Genomic DNA, 22,151 nt, shown 5'->3' with positions numbered 1-22,151 from the left:
TTTTCCCTATGGGACTTGTGCCAAGTCATACAAATAATTAGGGAATCACCTTCTCCAGCTCTCTCTAGCATTGCCCCTTCACCCTCAGCCTTACAGGGGTCCCGTCCTCCTGTCCTTTGGTGAGAGACATGGAGTTTCTCCTGGGGTTTCATATGTCCTTGCTGCCATGGCTGCTGTAGCTCCGCTACTGGAGCCACCTTTGGGGCAGGGCTGGAAGAGAAAAAAAAAAAAAGGGATTTCCTTTTGCTTTTATAGTTCTGCTGGGCCCTTACACTTTAGTAATGCTAGGAGAGAAGGTAGGAAAAAAACTAAACAAACAGGAAACTCGCCTTCACATGAGTCATTTCTTCAAGATTTTACTTTTCTTCCCAATCTACCTGCTTTTGCTTACTTTTCAGATTCCTCAAGTAGTTACTTTATGGATTTCATCCAGAGTTTTTAGTTGTAATCAATGGGAGAGAAAGGCTATAGTGGGCTTATTCCATCTTGACTGACACTGGAAGTTGGTTTAGGTTTTCTGAGTTATAATCCTCAACCTGTTCTTGGCCTGATGATTCATCATTATCTTTTTAGATCTTTGATTCTTTCAATAATTCAAAAAATTCCTCCAGATTTTTATCTTTAGGAGGAAGGTTGGTCTGAATTATTTAGTCATTACCATAAAACAGAGTCCTGGATGCTTTTTCAAAATACAGATCAAATAATGTCACTGTCTAATTTTTTCAGTGGCTTTCCATAATTTTCAGGATAGCATGGTGTTTGCCACTTCCCTTCACCTTGCCAAATCTTTTCACATGTCCCACATACACAAGCTCATGGAGAACTACTTGTTAACCCCTAAACAGATTATACTTCTGAGTTTTTGCATATGTTTATTGGCTGATCCTCCTTCCTTTTTCATCTTGTTAATTCATATTTGTCCTTCAAAACTCAGAGTAATTATTACCACCCTTGGGAAATATTCCCTAGTTTTTCACTCTGACTTAGATGCTCCTCTTCTTTTACTTAGTACCCTTAGTATACCTTTACCATGTATTTATGAATTCCTTCCACAAATATTGAGTACCTACTACATCTAACTGTAAGCTTGCAGGCAAGGGATCATGTCTTATTTGACTCAGTATATTCAACACTTTGCACAGTGTCTGTGAAGATAGCAGGCAATAAATAAATTCATGAATGAATAAGTAAAGAATAAATTTGTTCTTAGATGTACCTTAAAAAAAAACAAACCTTTAAATGGCTGTCTATTGCTCACATTAAGTACATTGGAATTCTTTAGCCTGCCATTCGAAGTACTGCATACATTTTTTTTTTTTCTGTAGCCTTATCCCTTAATCTAAATTACTTAGTGTTGAAAAGGACTTTAAAGCTTTTTGGTCTATTTACATATCCATTGCTTTAATTCTTTTATAGGAAATTAATAATTTCCTTTGTGACTACCAAGTGGTAGTCTCTTTCCTGTGATTGAACATATTCAGTTTTGGAAACCCACTAACCCCGAGGCTGTCATTTAAGCACAGCTCTTATTTTTATGTTGAAATCTCTCTCTCTCTCTCTTTTTGTTTTTTTGGCCACACCACGCAGCTTGCGGGATCTTAGTTCCCCACCAGGGGTGGAACCTGGGCCCCCTGCAGTGAAAGTGTGGACCTCCAGGGAATTCCCTGTTGAAATCTCTTATATTGAAATCTCTTTGTAGTTTCTCTCTTCTTACTGTATTTCTTCTCCTTAAGGCATACAGAAAAAGTCTAAGCACTTTTTCATCTCTTTAGATTTTTAAAGGTGGTTACTTGTCCTTTCTGAATCTTGTCTTCTTCAGCCTAGATGTTTCAAGATTCTTTGTACTTTTGTTATTTTGGTTGATCTGTTTGAATATTGTTGTTATATTTAGGAGTCCAGATCTGTATTAGGTAATCTAATGTGTAACTTGACCTGTGTAAAGGACTATTTCTTGTCTAATTGTAGGTGTCATTAATGAACTCTAAAGTCAGCTTATTTGATAGTCACATTGTATTATAGGCTTTAGTGACTTCACTAGTCATTAAAATCTTTCACTTTTTTTTTTTTACTTCATTCTTTGCAAGTGCATTTAGGTTTTTGGATCCAAATAACATTCTTTGCATTTATCCCTACTGGTTTTCATTAGGCAGACCTGTGTTTTAATCACGTACCACCACTTATTATTTTGGGATCCTAGCAAATACCATAATTTTTCTGTGTCACACTTTTGTTATCTGTGAAATGGGGATAATCACAGTTCCATTTATCTATACCTAGATTTCTACCTAAATATATAGTATATGTATTTATGCATATATTTTCCCCCTTGCCAGGACTCTGGCATTTTCTTGATCCTTATGATTTACAGTTTTGTCAGTGCAACCATTTGGATCTATATGCACCAGTCTATTTCTTTAGACCAGGAAAGCCTTATGATATCTTTGGTCACTTATTCTGATTTCTGTTTGGGTATACTTATTATTTGTTTGTTGGCCCTTTGTTCTTCGTTTCTCTAATTGTTTTAATATTTGTTCCCCCACCTCCTCAATTTATGTTTGTTTCCTGTATTAGGAAACAATTTGACTTCTGAAGTATCAGTTCTTTCCTGTCCTGCCTCTAATCTCTAGTTCCTTTGAGTCGCTCATTATCTAAGCCATTGCTCCTTTCCTCCTTATTTATTTTTTCTATTTAATTCACCCTATTTCTTGAATTTCTAACATGGCCTGTTCTTTCTTTATGACTGTATCTTCCTCTTTCACTGAGACCATATTTTCTTGGTTCTGTTGAGAATACCAAATAGTTTTCTGAAATTTTCATCTGAATTCTCTAGAGTTCGTTTTCAGAGATAGGCTGTTCCTTTTAACATCTTTCATGTTCCCTTTTCTTTGTTTGACAGTATTTTTTCATAGGCCTCATGTAGGTTTTCTAACCATATACATCATTGAAAAAAGCAAGAACTATCTAGACTAAATAAACAAACTAGGTGATAAACTGAGCTTGGTCCTAGTATAGTGGTTGAATCCTCTTTTTATATTTATAGTTGTACAGCAGGTCACTGAGCAATTTCTAATGTTTTCACCTTGCATGGCTCTACTTATGGTAGCTGAATCTCTTTTCTGTCCCTTCTGTGTGGTTTTCTCGTACTCTGATAAATTTTGTAGAATATATGATTCTGAGTGATTTTAGTCAGCAAACTCAAGTATGCACAAGATTTTTATGTCTTAAAATGTTAAAAATTCTTAATTTTTAAGATGTTTTATATCTTTATATTTTTTATATTTTTATATCTTTTTTATATCTTTATATCTTAAAGCCTTCATTCTGCTAGTGTGGAAGAAATTATCTCAGTAAATTTGGGAATTTTTCTTCTTTCCCTGGGATTGTATGTAAATTTGGGGGTGCCCATATAGTACCATGTGGTAGAGAGGGACGTTTGTTTCTCAGTCATCTATCCTCTGAGACTTTTCATCATTTCGATTGGTATTCAGTTATTTGTCCACATAGATAGTTGGTGAGCTGCTCTTCATACCAGTCCTCAGGGCCTATTCAGGTATGCTGGTTCTCTGTGCTTTATCCCACCATGCTCAGTTGCACAACGTGTTGGAACAAGGGAAATTGTGAAGCTGTTTAAGGCCTTACCTGTCTATGTATATATCACAGGCATTTCTTCTCAGGTTTTGTCATCTTCCTAGAGTTATACTGAAGAAAAAAAAAGCACAGCCCCACTCTACTCTTAGTTGGCCCTAACTCTCTGGGATTTCTGTGTTCCCCAACCCTGAAGCTTAGCTTGGTGAGGGTAGAGGGCTACAGAACCCTTTCTTTTTTTTTTTTACATCTTTATTGGAGTATAATTGCTTTACAATGGTGTGTTAGTTTCTGCTTTATAACAAAGTGAATCAGTTATACATACACATATGTTCCCATATCTTTTCCCTCTTGCATCTCCCTCCCTCCCACCCTCCCTATCCCACCCCTCTAGGTGGTCACAAAGCACCCAGCTGATCTCCCTGTGCTATGCGGCTCCTTCCCACTGGCTATCTATTTTACGTTTGGTAGTGTATATATGTCCATGCCATTCTCTGGCTTTGTCACAGCTTACCCTTCCCCCTCCCCATATCCTCAAGTCCATTCTCTAGTAGGTCTGTGTCTTTATTCCTGTCTTACCCCTAGGTTCTTCATGACATTTTTTTTTTCTTAGATTCCGTATATATGTGTTAGCATATGGTATTTGTGAACCCTTTCTTAAGTACCTGCCAGAATCTAATAAGCTCTCTCAGTTTCCCCTTTTAAAGGCTTCTTCCTTACAAACTGGTAAATATTTCTTAGGTCTAGAGGATGGAAGCTTTGTTCTGACTTATATATTCTGAAAATCTATTACTTGTTTATATCTTGAATCTTTCCCCTAATCCCAACACTGGGCTTTTGAAACTCATAGACATTTTCTTTGCTTTTGGTTGAATCATTTCTTATTTAAGATGATGAATGCAGCACGATCTAGTTGGCCAAATTAGGGCAAAGTAAGTGTGTGTGTGTGTGTGTGTGTGTGTGTGTGTGTATATGTATGAGAGAGAGAGAGAGAGAGAGGAGGGAGAGGGGAGAGAGAGGGAAGGGAGGAGGTGGGGGTGGGGAGTTTAGATAGATAGATAGATAGATACCAGGAAAACCAGGGAGTTTAGATAGATAGATAGATAGATAGATAGATAGATAGATAGATAGATACCAGGAAAACCAAAAAGGTAGGCTTATACTGTTACAGTATTATGTCAGTATATTAGAACACTCTGCTACGAAAGTCCCTTCTCTATGCCACCTGTAGCAACTTGCTCCTGACAACTGTAAAGTACATCTATACCAATTTATTTTCTTTTTTGTAGTTTTATTTATTTGCTTTTCAGTACTTGCCTATTGGAAGAATGACTGGAGGGTATTTTGGAAGTACTGGTGGTAGTGGTAACGGGAAGATTGGAGGTGTTGGCAATAGAATGCAGTTCTTTGGTGCAAATAATTTCTGTGAAATAGAGAAGGTTTGTTGCTAAATGTGTTTGTTAGTGAATATGAGACAGTGAATAGATGGAGTGAGAAGGATGAACCATCTTTCTGTTGAAATGCTGATGTGTTCTGTCTCTATTTCTTTAAATTTTCCAGCCCTTTAATATTCAAATAAAAGTGGTTTGGCTCCTGTTCCATGTGCTGTGATAAGTCTAGAGCTCTCTCCAGTATTTTTGAGGCATTTAGGATACTTGTATTCTTCTAAAGTCAGTTCATTTGGCTCTTCATTGACATTTGAGTCTATCGTAGCTGCCGTTCTCTTGTTTTGCAGCTTGTTACTGAGAATATAGGACCAATACCCTCCCTTTAGTCTAATGTGGTTTCTGTGTTGCTTGGCCTTACCTGGGGGAATGATGATGGGACAGCTGCATTTGTTTTCCTGCCTCGTGCCTTAATTCTCTACAGCACCACCTATCAACTCTAAGTTTTACTGACTTTACTCAAGGCTTGAATATATAGTTAGAGGGAATCATTGCTCAGGTTAAAAAAAAACCAAAAAAGAAAACCCTAAAAAATACTATAGAGGATTTACAGGAGATTTGTTCTTGGGGCTTCACCTATTTTTAACTTGTTCCTCCGGTCTTGAGATTTATCTTCTTTCCTGCCTCTTCAGAGATAGAGCAGAAACAAGAGTGAGCTTTGCCTTTCACATGTACTTCAAGAATCTTAAATATACAAAGGAAAAATACTTCATAGACTAGTGGTTAAATCCCTACTTATTGTAAAGTCTAAAACTGTAAATATATTTTACAAAGTTTGAATAAATTAATGAATAGTAGTAATTCTATAAAAGGAAATTAGAGATAATTGAACAGCACCTAGCTTTTGAGGTTGATGTCATGAAGTATGACCATACCTTACTATGAAGCTGCTTTTGATACTACTTTAAAAGACTCAAAAGATATACCAGTGCCCTTTACTAACACAGATTTTTAAATATTTTAATGTTTACTGGAGACATTTGAGTATTATCTTATTGGAATTGTAATTGTTTTAAAATTTACTTTTGAAAATTTTATATTTATAATAGATGAATATGAGAGGGAAGAAACTAGGCAAGTTTATGTGGACCTAAACAGTAACATTGAGGTAAGTGGTATTGAAAATTTGAATATTTTAAACAGAGGCATTTCTAAGCAAATTAGAGTGATAGCTACAAAGATATGAACAATTGTTCTTGCTAAAGGGATTATTATTTATCTTTTGATATATGATTATATCCAATAAAATTCCCAGGGTTCTATATATACCATGAGTATTAATGTTCTGTTTTTTAATATTTTTTGAATTTACATGTTAGTGACACCATTTAACTTAATTTATTAGATATTAACTCTGTGTCAGAGACTAGCACATTGTGACACTTAACCATTAATTTGAAAAACATGCCAGTATTATCAATCTGTCTGTTGCCTGTTTACCTTTTTTACCCCATCCCCTATCATTTTCCACTTTGCTTCTCTTCTATAGTTGTTCCTTTTTTGTTTCTCAAACTTGCTAAGCTCTTTCTGATCTTGCTTCTTTGAATTTGTTCCTTCTATCTAGAACTTCTGTATCCAAGATCTTATGCAAACTCATAAGCTTCATTCTGCTTTTTTTATTATCCCCTTTACTACTTCACCTAAAATGTCTTTCTGTTCAATTATACTCTATCTCCTCACCTTGTCTAACTTTTCTGAAGAGCACTTAAAACTACATGATATTTATTTGATATACACGTGTGTGTGTGTATGTGTGTGTGTGTATTTGTGTGTGTATATATTCTTTCTTACACTGAAATATAAGTTAGTTCCAATAGGGTAAGGACTTTGTCTTATATCCTAAGTGCTTAAAACAGTGCCTGGCACATAATTGACACTCAGTAACTATTTATTAAATGAATAAATGAATTCATCCAATTTTACAAATCAGGATTTGTTGAATGTGAATGACCTCATGCTGCCAGGTAATGGAAGTATAATTTGAACTCTTATGGGGAGAGACCTCACAGAGGTTACACTTTAGTGAAGACAGAAATACATAAGCAAAAATCAATAGAAAATTACAGATTTTGATATGGGCTATTAAGTAAATGACTAGAGTACCAACAATTGTTTTTTTGCTGTTCAGTGATATATAACCTGTCTTCAGTGCCTTCAAATACCTGGGAAGCTACCTTAATAGGCACTCTTAATATTTTAGTAAATTATTTAATTGTTAAAAGTTATAGAATTTTCATTATTCAAAGTTGTATAGTTTTAAGTATAATGATCAGATGATACAAATTTATTATTTTCATTGTTTGAGGAAAGCTATTTAAAAAGTCTAAGTATGATTCTTAAAAGTTAAATGTATTTCAGAAAATGATAATAGCTTTTGAGGAACTTCGTGTGCAAGCTGAGAATTCCAGACTGGAAATCCATTTTAAGGGTAGGAATCCTTATTTTTTATATTACTCTTTTGCTGTTTATTAGATTCTGCTAATGTTTTCATACCTTTAGCTTGATGCCTAAACTATTGAAAATTTCTGTATTGTATATGGTTTTATAAGTCCCTCAAAATCTTGTGGAATGTGGCAGGAAATTGGTATATGTTAAAAATACCCTTTTGGCTTCAAAAGCTACATTTTCCCTGAAATCAAATTATGGTTTGTATAATGGTGTGATTTGGTGATTTGAAGTGTGATTTGGTCTTATTTTTACATTTCTTGGTCAAGTTGCATGTTAAAATAATAATATACATACACATTTAAAATCTGTTATTTCAGACTAGTGTGTTATAAAGAAAAAACTTTTATATATCTGCTATTATAAGAATGATAGAATTTTTAAAAGTTATTGTAACTTTGATATTATTTAAATTCTTTATTTTACTAAACAGAAAGTTAGCAGCAAGAAAATAGCAGTTTTAACTTGTTAGAAACCTTTGGGGTTTAATATCTAGATAAATAAGGAAGTGAAATAAAATATCAGAAACTTAAAATTTTGTTTGTTATACAATTATGTGAAGATATTAAAGTGTATTTGTTTTATTTTTAAAGTAAAGGAAGATTATGAAAAAATCCAACATCTTGATGAACAATACAAGAAGGAAGTAAATAACAAGGAAAAGCAGGTGCTTTTTAAAAATCAACTTTCTGTATTCTTTATACTTGCTAATTCATGAGATACTTAAAATTTCAAGAGAAATTTGTACTTGCTGCCTGCTTGATAAATTTCTGAGAGAATTTTAATATTATACATATTTAAATATATTTTCCATTTGCCTTAATTTCCATTGACTCAAATTTATACATACTAAATGCTAGTCCTTTTTTAAAATCAGTGAATCTTCTACAATATTTATATTAGTGGGTTTTAGGACATTGCTGTAAAAATATATTATTTTGTGAGTTTTGTTCAGACAGAAACCTCATAAAATATAAAGATGATGATGATTGACCACTCGACCCACATTTTGCAGTTTATTTTGAAATACACTATTTATGACACCAATGAAGGGGAACTAAAACATTCTTTTGCTTCTTTCTATTAATGACACATAGTGCGAGACTTGAAAATGATGAGTCTGTGTTCTTTTGCAGTCACAAGAATGTTGATTTCAGATGATTATTATGCCAACTTTAACAGTTTCAAGCCTTCTGAATCCAGAATGGAAAATGAAATATAGAAAGGAATCCTCATCTCTCTACTTCCCCCTATTTTTCCTGAGTTTTTATCTGACTTGCCACAGATACCTTGTAATTATAGATAATAAGGATATCTACTTGAACAATAATAGCAAACGTTAATTGAAAGTACAGAGAAGATTCTTAGAGTTTCTTTAAGTTCTGGTTAAATGATAGAATTCTGATTTATGTGTTATATTTTGATCTTTTGAAAGAGTTAACAATTTTTTCTGTATTTTAACTGTATTTTTTAAACCAGATATCTGAAAGAAGAAGGTCTTCTTAAAATTTAAAATTGTGCTTATTATTACAGAACACAAAAATAGAATAAAGTGCTAAGAAGCTTGTTGGAATCCTGGGTACATGAGCAGAGCTTACAGATTTGGGGGGTTCCCTGTAAAATTATGCTGTGGCCAGCTAGTGTTTTTGTTGGGGACTCCTAAATGTCATTATTTGTAAGGCTTTTTTTTTTCTGGAGTTCTCCAAATTCCTGCCTGGGAATGTAAACTTTGCTGATGGCATTTTGGGGCTGAGTTGGCAGGGTAGGAAGGACAAGCTGAGTCTCATCATTCCATATGCTGACTCTCAATTATATCCTTTGTCTCCACCCCTTCCTGTGCCTGGAATACCCAGGTTTAGAGATTCTTTTTTTCAGTTTGATCATACCAGTGTCTCTTATAAAGATGGAGTAGGTTAGTTCTCTGACTACATTGGCTTTCAGGGAGTAGAGTCCAGGGAAGGAGGGTTAAGAGGGCCTAGGGAGGTCTTACTACTCTTTGCAGACTTCCAGTCTCCCTAGACTTAGTCTCCTGTTTCATACCTACCTTTCACAGTGTCTGTTGCTTCTAATTCTTGAAACATTCTGTTTATTTGGGATTGAATTATCTTCTCATTTGTAATCTTCCCTGTGTAGACTCTTAGTTTTTTTTTTTTAATTTATTTTTATTTATTTATTTATTTGGCTGCGTTGGGTCTTCGTTGCTGCGCACGGGCTTTCTCTAGTTGCGGTGAGCGGGGGCAACTCTTTGTTGCAGTGCACAGGCTTCTCATTGCGGTGGCTTCTCTTATTTTGGAGCATGGGCTCTAGGTGCGCGGGCTTCAGTAGTTGTGGCACATGGGCTCAGTAGTTGTGGCTCACAGGCTCTAGAGCGCAGGCTCTGTAGCTGTGGCACACGGGCTTAGTTGCTTCGCGACATGTGGGATCTTCCCGGACCAGGGCTCGAACCTTTGTCCTCTGCATTGGCAGGCAGATTCTTAACCACTGCGCCACCAGGGAAGCCCCTAGACTCTTAGTTTTGACCTTGCTTTTCTATACTAAATCCTTTTCTGTTCCTTCTAACTGCTTTCCTTTTTGACATGTTGTGGTTTGGATTATACAAGTCTCGTGGTTTCATGGAAGATGAAGTCCACCTTTGTTGTTTTCCTGGTTATTTTTTGGGTGATTTGAAGATGAAAATAGGGCATAGAGGTCTTTCTGCCATGTTGAATCTGCAAGTCTTCAATCTATCTTTATGAGTTTATCTTTCACCTTTTCTTTACATGCACTCTGTATTCTAGCCATCTGAATATTTTCAGTTCTCTGAATAGAAGCATGATCTCTTGATCCTTTGTGTTCTCATACAAGTCTAGAATGTTCATTTCCCCTGCAGCCTGATTAATTTGTACTTGTCTATCAAGACTCAGTTCAGTTCTCTGAGAAGGATTAATTTTTGATTACCTCCCCCAGGACTGATTTAGGTGTTCCTTTCTTGATTCCTATAACATTTTTGTCCTATTACTAATAATATTCAAGTATAGTTGTTTGTTTCCTGGTCTAGGCTGTGAGTTTCTTGAAGGTGAGTTCCATCATCTCTGTATATTCAGTGCGTATTAGGGTTTCTGGAACAGATTAGGTGCTCAATAATATTTATGGAATAAATGAACGAGTAGATTTCAATATATAATCTTCTAAGTGATAACTTAAAATGCATACTGTAATATTGGGTATATTGTATTAGTTTGTTCATTCCTTCATCCAATAAATGTTTATCGTACAGGCACATAACTAAATGCCAGGCACAGACAGCTGAAAAGCATATAAGCAAGTACATAAAAAAATCACAGATAATGATAAATGCTAAGGTGTCATATCTAATTTTTCATATCTATAATGTATTATTTAAATATTTCATTTTAGGTATCACTGCTATTGATCCAAAGTACTGAGAAAGAAAATAAAATGAAAGAGTTAACATTTCTGCTAGAGGAGTCCAGAGATAAAGTTAATCAATTAGAGGAAAAGACAAGTAAGAATTTATATAAGAAAATATAAGAATGTCTTATGTATTCCTCTTGTTATGTTTTAAATTTAGCTTTCATTACAATTTTTTTGTAATGCTTTCTAATGCTGTAATTCTCCACCTAGGTTGGAACAGTTGGAGGAGGGAATAATAGTCACTTAAGAAGATTTTTCAAAGTATATGTGCTCCTCTTATCCCTTTTCATACTGTCACCTTCTTCAGAGTTTCAATAAGGTGCTCCATGAAAACAAGGATCTTTGTCTTTTTTTGTTCATTGATGCATTCCAAGTGCCTGGCATATATTAGGCACTCAAACATCTTATAAATAAATGAATACTCTGGGAGCACTATGGAGGGAATTATTAATTATTCTTGGAGCAAGACATTTAGAAAAAATTGTTAGTTAAACTAAACCTTAAATGATTAAAAGTTCACTAGACAATGAATTGGAGGAGGGAGTGTAGGCAGAAGAAATGGCTTGTGCAAGTCATGGAAGTGTGAAAATTAGGGTATATTTGAAACACTGATTGGTGTGTCTGTATCTTAAAGAACTCAGGTAAATGAGACTGGAAAAAAAATGTTTGGATCAGATTATGAAGGATCTTTAGTGTCATGTAATGTTTAGACTATATTATTATTGAGTATTTTTCAAACTTGTTCAACTAGTAAGGCACTTGAAAGGCATACACTTTGTGAAATACTATGTCCCTTTCAGAACATCATAGAGGTCTTGTGACATTTTTCACCTTTCTCTTAAAAATGTGGCAAATAATTATCTAGTTCCTGCTAACCTATGCCTGCTCCTTTCATCTTACGGTCACTACTATATCCTATACTCCAGATATACTGAAATTGTTTAACTTCCTTACCTTTTATGTTCTTCCTATCTCACCATCATGCTTTTGGCTACTTACTCTGTCCAAAATGAACCTCCTACCTCCTCTCCAAATTTACTGGCTAAATTCTAGTGAACTCCTTATTGTTAAGAGTGGCTTAAGCATTACTTGTGTGTCTCCTGTGACCATGAGTGTCTTGAGGGCAGGCACTCTGTCTCACTAAATATCTTTGTCACTCTAGTGCCCAGCATATTGCTATGTATATATAATAGGAGTTTAATACGTGTTAGGATGAATGAATGTTTAATCTTATATAAACTGGAAACAACTTATTGGTAATAAATAACTAATACAATGTGATTCTGCAGACTCATAACCACTGAAATATATTCATTTAAGTTACTTTTCATTGTTTCCCATATGTATGTATCTTCCATTTGTTTTTCTCTTTGTTTCAACTTAGAGATCTTCTATTGACCTGTTACCTAACCCTGCCTTCTGCTGTGTCTAATTTGGTTTTAAACTCATTTACTGAATTCTTAACTTTAATCATATTTTTTCCTTCTAAATTTCCACTCAATTATTTTTCTTAAGATTCCAATTTTCCGGTTAATTCTCCTCTTTTAAAAATGACATTTCATCCTTTTTGAATATATTAATCATTGATATTTTATAGCTATTTTCTTTTTATTTCAATATCTGGCTTACCTGTTGGTCTGTTTCTTTTTAAAAAATGTGATAAAATACATATAACATAAAACTTACCATCTTAATCATTTTTAAGTGTACAGCTCAGTGGTGTAGATACATTCACACTGTTATGTAGTCATCACTAGTATTTATCTCGAGAACTCTTGCAACTCTTTTCATGTTGCAAAACTGAAACTCTGTACCCATTAACCAGTAACTCCCCTTCCTTCCTCCCCTCAGCCCATTCTACTTTCTATTCCTTTACAGTCTTACTTTTTGGTGATTTGTCCTTATCTTTTGGTGTGCCCAGTAATTTTTTGATTGAATTCCATACATTGTTATAAGAAAAGTTAGAGGCTCTGGAGATATTGTCTTCTGTTTGCTAGGGAGAAATTGGGAGTGTGGTGGGCTAATTACTATAATGCAATTAGAGGCTGAGCTGAATGAAGGGAAATAGTCAAGTTTATGAGGTTTTTTGAGTCTTCAGTTTTGTTTCTTCAGCTCTTTGAGACCCAATAAAACTATGCTCTTTTTTTTTATCCCCTGGCAATGGCCCTCTGCTGGGACCAAGGCAGCATTTAGACCTCTTGCTCATACCCAGAATCAGCAGATGTCAGCTGCACTTTGTCAGTTCAGTTATCAGGAGTTCTTTCTTAGGAATCTTAGCCTCTTTTGTCCTTTCTGTTTTGGTTTGTTTCGTGTTTTCTAGTTATTTTCAGCATGAGAGTTGTTCTGTTACAGACTACTTCATTCTGCCTGGAACTATCCATTTAAATGAATTATGATCAGCTAATTTTTAATATTTTCTTGCTATTACCTAATTTTTGTCTCTTGCCAATACTTGTTGCCTGCTAAAGAGTATCAGTGATCAGAGATTTAAGAAATAAATTTAAGGGGAGAAAATTTTGATTATTTTCTTTCTGTGTATTAAGAGTACTATACTTTGAAATAGGATGCTGTTTGGAGAGGGTTTGGGTTTTTTCATGAGGCCACATATCAGTCATCCTTGGTTAAAACCCATTACCTTTTTTCATTCTCTTATCAATGTTGGCTTTTCTCCCTGTCTTAACCTCCTATTGTTCCTCTACTTTCCAAACTTTGTCTTTGAAACCCTTGCTCTTCTTACGTAGCATATAAAAATTTTTTTCCCTCAAAACCTATTAATGAAAGTTTTCTTTACCTTCTGGCTTTAACAAATTTGAAGTCTCTACTTCCTCTGCTATCCTTTTGAATGGAAGCGGCACATTGTCCTACATTCCATGTATAATGCAGTTGGAAGGCAGTTGGAAACTTTCTTTTGGATGTATATTACCACTTTCAAACAATTACTCATTCTTTCATCTGTTCAACTTTTATTAACCTCCTTTCTATTCTGTGTCAGGCACAAAGCTAATTATGGGGAATGCAGTTATTTATTATTGCATCCCTGCTTTCTGGAAGAGAATTACTGTCAAAGAGTTTTATAATGGATATTGACTTATCAAATGTGCTTTTTTTTGGCATATATTGAGATTGTCATATGTTTTTTTCCTTTAATTTATTAGTGATTATTTTCTAATGTTAAACCTAATTTTCTAATATTAACTTTTTATCCCCGGTTATGAATCTACTTTTATTATTATTTTTATGTTATTTTATTCAATTTTACATATTGTTTGATTAATGTTATTTTTAGGACTTTTTTGGCATTTTTGCTGGAAAATATTTTTGCTGATTGGGCGATTTACATTTTTCTATCTTTCAGATCATTTATGCATTCTTCTATATCACTTAGTCACTTGTTAATTCCCTGTAGTGTGTTTTTCATTTAATTATTGTATTATTTAGTTCTTACTGTTTCTTTTTTATATATTCTTGTTTCTTGTTAAAATTCTCACTGTGTTCATCTGTTCTTTTCTCTAATTCAGGTAGCATTCTTATTACTAATTGTTTAAACTCTTTATTTGGTAAATTATTTATTAGTTTCATCAGTTGTTTTTAGGGTTTTTCTCTTGTTCTGTTGATTGAAAGAAATTCATCTGTCTTCTCATTTTGCTTAACTCTCTCTGTTTTGATGAAATTAGGTGAAAAAGTTACCCATTGAGGTCCTGAAGGGGATTCTTGTATGGGAGAGTCTGAGTGTGCCCATTGGTTATGGTGGGAGAGTGGGATCTGATGTGAGTCGTGTTTTTTCCCAGCATGTGCTGGCAGCTATCACCTTGGTAAGAGGTTGGGCTGGAGATGGAGGGACTAGAGCCAGAGCCAGTTGTGAGCTGGGGTTTCTTTTCTAAGTGGTCAACACCACCCTACTGGGGGCAGGGTCAGGTCTCAAGTTGCTCAAGGAGAAAGCCTAAGGGTTTGGTCTGATCTGTCTTTGTTCCTTCTAAGTGTGTGCTCTTCCCTCCCAGCACTGGCACCCTTACCCCATGCAGAGCAGTGCTGGAGCAAGAGGGGCCAGTGCAGGTGCTCGGCGTGGGTCTGGGTATGGTCTGTGGCATCCCTGGTCACAGTCAGAGTCTGGACTGCTTATGTGCTGCATCTGTAAGCACCATTAATAGCTGTCCCTGCCCCATTCAGATGGGACTAAAATGCCTTTGCAACCCTCACCCTAGTTTGGAATTGGACTGCAGAGTAGGCAGGGCTGGTGTGGGTGCTCTGTGTGGGTCTGGGTGCAGGCTGTGGTGGTGTCAGCTGTAGTCAGAGCCTGGGACCGCTTCTGATGTACTGTTGCTTTAAGTGCTGATAATGGATGCCCCTCCCTATTCAGATGCTGTTTTGTGTTTGGGCTGGCATAGTGCCTCACAATTGAGCACTCTGGTCAGCCACAGCAGCCCTTTACCTAGTGTGGAGTTGCGGACAAAGCAAGCAAAGCCTGAGCAGGCACTTGGCTCAGGCTGGGTAGCACACTGTGGAAGTTGTGGGAAATGGGACAGAGTACAGTGCAGTTTCAGTTTGCTTTCTCTGCCTTGTTTCAGGAGTAAGCAAGTGTTGCAGTTCTTCACAAGTTGAGTTTAGGTTTCTTACAGCCCCCTTGTTAGTCTCACTGGTTTTCTAACCAGCTTAGGGGACTTGTCTTCCCACTTTTGGACCTGAGAGCTGAGGTGCCCAATACGTGGTTTGAACTGCTCTCTCCCCAAGGATTCCCCTCCTCTTCCGTGTCTCTTCACAGGGGCACAGGTCCCGATCTGATTGCTTCTCTTTCCTTTCTACTGGATTCCATGTGGATCTTTCTTACAGCCTTGGATGTACAAGAGTTTTTCTGACATTCTTCAGTTAGTTTTCAGTGAGAATTGTTCCACGTATAAATGTATTTTTGATGTGTTCCTCGTGGGGAGGTGAGTTTCGTGTCCTCCTACTCTGCCATTTTGATTTTGATCCCTCCTCTTAATTCTCAGATCTTTTGTTTGGATCATATTCTTTCCACCTTGAAGAGTAATACTTAGAATATGCTTTAGTGAGCATATTCTTGTGATGATTTTGTCTGAACGTTTGTTTATCCATTCTCATCTGGAAAGGATTTTTTTGTTTGATATGTATTTCTAGTTGGCACACTATATGTTAAAACTATATGTTTTAGAACACTGAAGGTAGCATCTTGCTTTCTTTTGGCTTCCTTTGTGTCATTTTTCAACCTAACTGTTGAACCTTTGAATATAAGTTATCTTTTCCCTCTATTGTGGCTTTTTAGATTTTCTTTGCCTTTGATATTTTAGCATTTTCAGTATGATATGTTAAGATATATGCTTAATCTTATTTTACAGCTTCTTGAATCTGTAAATTAATGTCCTTTATTATTGCTTTCCTTCAAACATTATATTTGCTCTATTCTCTGTTTCCTCTCATTCTGGAACTCTGAATAAAAATCATGTTAATTTTCTCTATCTTCTGTGACTCTTAATTTCTTTTCCATCTTTTCACAGTTTTGCTTTTCTGTGCCTTATTCTTGACGATTTCTTTTCACCTATCTTGTCATTCACTAATTCTCTCTTCATTTGTTTCTCACCCACTATGAACTCTTCCAATTTTATTTTCAGTTATTAAGATGTTTAAGATGTTATTCTTACTTATTTTTCAAATCTGCTATTCTACTTTATATAATTTTCTGTTTCTTATTATTTTCAAGGTTTTTATTCTTTAAATATACTAAGAATAGCTATTTTATAGTTTCTTTCTGATAATTCTTTATCTTAAATGTTTGTGGGCCTCATACTGTCTTTTGTTTCTGATATATTTTAGTCCAGATTTTGTTTTATTTATTTAGCCTTGTTTTATTGGGTGCCTTGTTGTCTTTGACTACATGTTTATTATTTTTCTTGAAAAAATTTGTAAGTATTGTAAGCCTTGCCTAGTATGTAAGTAATTTAACTTCCTCTTTGGAGGATTCCTATTTACTTTTACCATGTGCATGGTGGCTCTACCCACCTTAAGTCCGTTTCATGGCTTGGGATTAACTGGACCACTCAGGTGATGTGAACCTGTGCTGTAGATTTGCTTGAGAGTTTGTTTACTTTTGCTCCCTCCACATATAATGATTGTTCTATCTTATTGTACAAAGGTTTAATTCTTGGGCTTCTTACCTTATATAGTCTTTGGATTTTCATATTTCTTTTTCTCATTTCATCATAATTTCAAATCAAAAGTCCAGCTTTGCCAGGACCTGCAAATTCCCCTGAGGCAAAAGCAGGTTTTGTACTTATCTTACTTCTCTAAGTTTCTATTTTCCCTTCACTTTGTGCCTGGTAATTTCTTATTATTTTGTTGGGAGTTTAGTGATTTTAATGTTCTTAATATTTGATCCTGAATTTTTATTCCTTTTTAGAGGAATGTTTGTTTGAATGACATACCTCACTATTACCCCAGTGAAATTGTCAGTTTCAATTTTATATGTCATTTCTAGATAGTTTTAGGACATCTTCCTTATTTCTTTTCTTTTCTTTTCTTTCTTTATTTATTTATTTTTGCGGTTCGCGGGCCTCTCACTGTTGTGGCCTCTCCCGTTGTGGAGCACAGGCTCCGGACGTGCAGGCTCAGTGGCCATGGCTCACAGGCCCAGCCGCTCCATGGCGTGTGGGATCTTCCCGGACCGGGGCACGAACCCGTGTCCCCTGCATCGGCAGGCGGACTCTCAACCACTGCGCCACCAGGGAAGTCCCCTTATTTGTTTTAGTACTTTTGTTTTTTTTAAATTTTTGTCTGCACCGCACGGCATGTGGGATCTTAGTTCCCCGACCAGGGATCAAACCCGTGCCCCCTGCATTGGAAGCATGGAGTCTTAACCACTGGACTGACAGGGAAGTTCCTTCTTTTAGTTTTTAAAAATGATATAATACTTATTTTTTAAATTCTACAGCCAGTAATTCTAACATCTGAAATCTCACAGTCAGGTCAAAGTCTGTCTATTGTTCATTCTACTGACTTTGCTCGTAGTGCTTTGTTTACTCTTGTGAATTTTGATTGTGAGGTCATGTAATTTCAGCTGTGGAAATTCTTTAAGGCCTGAACTGGAAGTATATTTTTACAGAGGAAATTTACATTTGCAGCTTCTGGAATCCTGGGGGAACTTAGGGGAACTTCAAACTAAGTTTTGGCTTGGAGCTTTTTAGGATATTCAAGCAGCATATATTCTGTTCCCACACATGCCTAAGTACTAGTTTGTGATTATGATTTCTCAGAGGAGACACTTACTGACAGACCATTATAAATAGTATGATAATAGACAACCTTTAGTTATCATTGCCCCCTTTCCAGATCTACTTTTCCTATTTTTTTCTGAGAGTTGGAGCACTAGCCCCTTCATTTCTACACAGATTTTGAGATTGGAATTAAAAAAAAAATATAAACCTGGAACATTATTCTGTTGTTTAACATCCTTCATTGTTTTTCATGACTTAGGAAGCGTACACCTCTGAGCAAGTTATATGAATCCTGTTATGATTTTGTCATTATTTTTCCAATCATATCTGCTATGATTTCTCCCTCATACTTTAAGTTTCATGCTATTGAAATATATTTCCTTTAGATTTCAGAATGTGTCATCCTGTCTCTTCCATTTTTGCCTTTGTATATGCTCTTTCACATCTCTTGTGATTTTCTCCCAATTCCCATTACTCTTGTTAATTGTTACTGGCTTTCAAATGTTTCAACCCAGCTGTCATTTTCTGGAACTTTCCCTCTCTATGTCTGTCTCCCCTTACCTCTAACCGTTACTGGTCCTATTAAGCTTTGGTGTCCCCTCTATGTATTGATATATTCCCAGAATTTCTAGTGACTACCCATCAGCACTTATCTTTGATTATTTGTCTGCCTGCCCAGTTGTACTGTAAATACCTTGAATTTTAAGGTCCATTTTCTGTATACACTATACCATCATTACCATCATCATAATAGTATTTAACATTTGTTGACTATATGCTAGAAAACACTGTGGTTAGATGTTTTAAGTTGCGTTATCGTGTGTAATCCTAACAGGAACTCTTCAAGATACGAATAACTATCATTTTACATGTGGGAAAAGTAGAGAGAGATTGGTTAAGTATCATGCCCAAGTGTAGGTAGCTAGTAAAAGGAAATAGAATAATTTGAACCCAGAGACGGGCATGAACTGTTTTCCCTTAGTGTTTTTTATGAGGTTGAAAAGTGACTGCATATGTGTAAAGCATATAAACTAGCACCTGGCACTTAGGATTTAGTAAATATTTAGCTATCAAGTGGAGTCAGTAGCTTTTTTTCATAATATTTAAATAAGTAAATGCAATTATTTAGAAAAATATAAAAATCAAGATCGGGAATAATGAAAATCATGAATAATTTCACCATTAGGAGACAAATTACTTTTGAGATTTTTATGTGTATTCTTTCCTTTCACATGTACTATTTATATAAATACTGTTTTTAAGTTGCCCTTTTTATTCTATGATTTTTATGAATATTCAAATTAGTAATAAATAAATAAACATCTATATCATCATTTACAGTGGCTGGCTACATGATATACCATTGTATCACCATAATTTAATGTCTCCTTTTGGATATTTAGGTTGTTTCTAATGCTTAGCTAGTACTAAAAAATGTAGCACAAAATGTCCCTATATATTCATCTTTGAGTCCTTGGGCAATAACAATCTTGAAAGGTCAGTAAAAGGTGATGATATCAGTGCATCTGTATATGCATAATTCTCTCTCATTTTGGAGTATGTAATAGAGGAAAAAGTAATTGTTACAAATAATTTGTTTTCTTGGTATGTATTTTTTATTAAGTATTACCTATCTACAACTTTCTTTTTTAGAATTACAGAATGAAAGCTTAAAAGAATCAAATGAGAAGAAGGATCATTTGACATCAGAACTAGAAGATATTAAAATGTCTTTGCAAAGAAGTGTGGTATGATTTAAAAACTGATTAATGTGTGATAATTCTCACACCATCAGTCAGTCAACAAATATTTACTGAATGCTAATACTATGTACAAGGACCTGAAGCTTCAAACAGAGAAGATACAATCTCTGTCTACAAATGCTTATAGTTTAGAGACATTTGATAAAAACACATCAAAAATATAACAAATACAAGACTATGCTAGGTACCAACATGATTCAGGCAAAAATTCTACAATATTTCTAAGAATTGAAAGAACATTATGGGCTGGATTGGTTAGGAAGACTCCATGGAGGGATTGGGAGTATAGGTGGGCTTTGGAGGAATGGTGAATTGAAATAAGAGTAGTGGGTGCGGCACTCCAGATTGGCCAGGCTGGAGTAGAGGAGGGGTGAAGGGATAAGGAGAGAGGGAGGGAGAGGCAGTGAATTACAGAAAGCAGATGAATTCAGCCTTTTTTCTTAAGGCCCTTGGTTCATAGGGGTTTTTTTTGTACTTTATTTCATTTAGAGTACTCAAAAGGCTTTAGAGGAAGATTTACAAATAGCAACAAAAAAAATATATCAGCTCACTAGAGAAAAAGAAGCGCAAATGGAAGAATTTAATGAAGCTAAAGCTGCCCATTCATTTGTGGTTACTGAACTTAAAACTACTACCTGCAACTTGAAAGAATTATTGACAACAGAACAGCAAAGGTAAAAATACTTCTTATTTAGCTGAATAAAAGCAATTTACTTCTAATATTCAGTGCCATTTTCTATTCATTGACAACTGGCTTGTAATTCCTATAACAACTATAACCAAGTCTCTTTTTTATATATAAAGTGGGAACACATTTTAAGAGTTTGTATTGGGTAGGCAGGTATCCCACGAAAAGATAGCAGGTATTCTCTAGGATAGTTCCCATGCATGCTTTTCATAGAGTTAAGCAATATAGACAAGCTCATAAGGGCTGATGCAGTGATATCACATATTTAATTAACTGTGGGTTATTAAATAGAAATAACTTCCTAGGTTGTTGTTTTGTTTTTACTGGGGTCTGTAACCTTCTTTGTGATTTATAAATTTAGCAACTAACCTGGTACAGAGTAGGTACTCAAACATTTTTAATAAATCAATGGATTAATGAACATGGTTAGGTATATATAAAATATTCATCTGCATTTCATCTAAATAGTTTTTCTAAAACTTGAGTTAAAAACTTCATCTGTTTTCCAGTACTTTGTATTAAGGAAATGTTTATATGAAGTTGTGTTATGAGGCCTAGGTAATTATTTTTGTCCCGTTAGTATAAGGGTTAATTAAGTCTGGAAGATGAAAGAGAGGAATAAGCTTCTCTCTGAAGTCATGACCTGGGCCTTGTAGAGTTTCTTCTCTACTGCTTGTGTATAGTGAAGGAAGGAAAACTAGATATTCTAGCTCAGCTAATCTTGTATATTCTTGATTGACCTATCCAGGTGATTTTCAAATTTTAAGTGACTTTATATGTCATCTGTTCCAATTAACTCAGTTTTATGGATGAGGAAATGGAAAGCCAGTGGAGTTAAGTGAATTGTGTAATTCTCATATATTGTTCCTAAGGCAGAATTTAGTATAATAGTAGTTATGTACTCAATCTCTTTCAAAGTTCTAGGATGCATTAATTTGATTATCATCAATAGCTAAGAGCTAAATCATGACAATAAGTTTGAGGTTTTATGTAGATGTAATTAATACACAACTATGTATGTATAATAGTAATATCTTGTTTTGAAATGTTACACTATCTGACACAAAGTAGGTTGTCAAGAAATGTGTAATAATTGAATGAGTGAATCTATGATAAGATATACTGTTGCTAAATTGCACCAGTTTCAGTTACTAGATGTATTCTGACTAAAAGAATATTTTACATTATGAACTAATATATTTTACAAGGTTGGAAAGAAGTGAAGATCAATTGAAAGTACTTACCATCGAGCTTCAGAAGAAATCAAGTGATCTGGGTAAGTTTTAGAGAATAACATATGTACATGATAATATTAACCAATTATAAAACCATCAACATTATTTCAGAATGAAATATAGTTTCTCCTCCATGATTTACCAATAGTGATTATTTGATAACTATTAATTTGATTTTTCAAAGATAGAAAATTTAAATCTTAAGAAAGACTTTTCAGTTTCATTATGCAGTTCATACATACCTAGAATTGTAAGGAGCCTAACAGATGTTTTGTAGTCTTTTTTATTTTTCTCACTATATATATATATATATATATATATATATATATAATTTTTTTTATACACCAGGTTCT

At 34.9% G+C, this 22,151-nt stretch overlaps 1 protein-coding gene across 2 annotated transcripts in view; it reads left to right on the top strand.

The window, feature by feature from the left end:
• SYCP1 (synaptonemal complex protein 1) overlaps positions 1–22,151 on the top strand; it is a 158,200-nt gene that overhangs the window by 16,319 nt on the left and 119,730 nt on the right. For both annotated transcript variants that reach the window (XM_060287085.1, XM_060287078.1), the window contains exons 8-14: positions 6,080–6,138; positions 7,389–7,458; positions 8,069–8,142; positions 10,872–10,980; positions 19,766–19,860; positions 20,365–20,549; positions 21,772–21,839. In XM_060287085.1, the coding sequence (XP_060143068.1) occupies positions 6,080–6,138; positions 7,389–7,458; positions 8,069–8,142; positions 10,872–10,980; positions 19,766–19,860; positions 20,365–20,549; positions 21,772–21,839 (660 nt within the window). The remainder of the gene's footprint in view (positions 1–6,079; positions 6,139–7,388; positions 7,459–8,068; positions 8,143–10,871; positions 10,981–19,765; positions 19,861–20,364; positions 20,550–21,771; positions 21,840–22,151) is intronic.

This window comes from Globicephala melas, chromosome 1, assembly GCF_963455315.2.
Source record: "Globicephala melas chromosome 1, mGloMel1.2, whole genome shotgun sequence".
In the NCBI taxonomy this organism is placed as follows: Eukaryota; Metazoa; Chordata; class Mammalia; order Artiodactyla; family Delphinidae; genus Globicephala; species Globicephala melas.
This window is presented reverse-complemented; position numbering and strand designations above follow the sequence as displayed.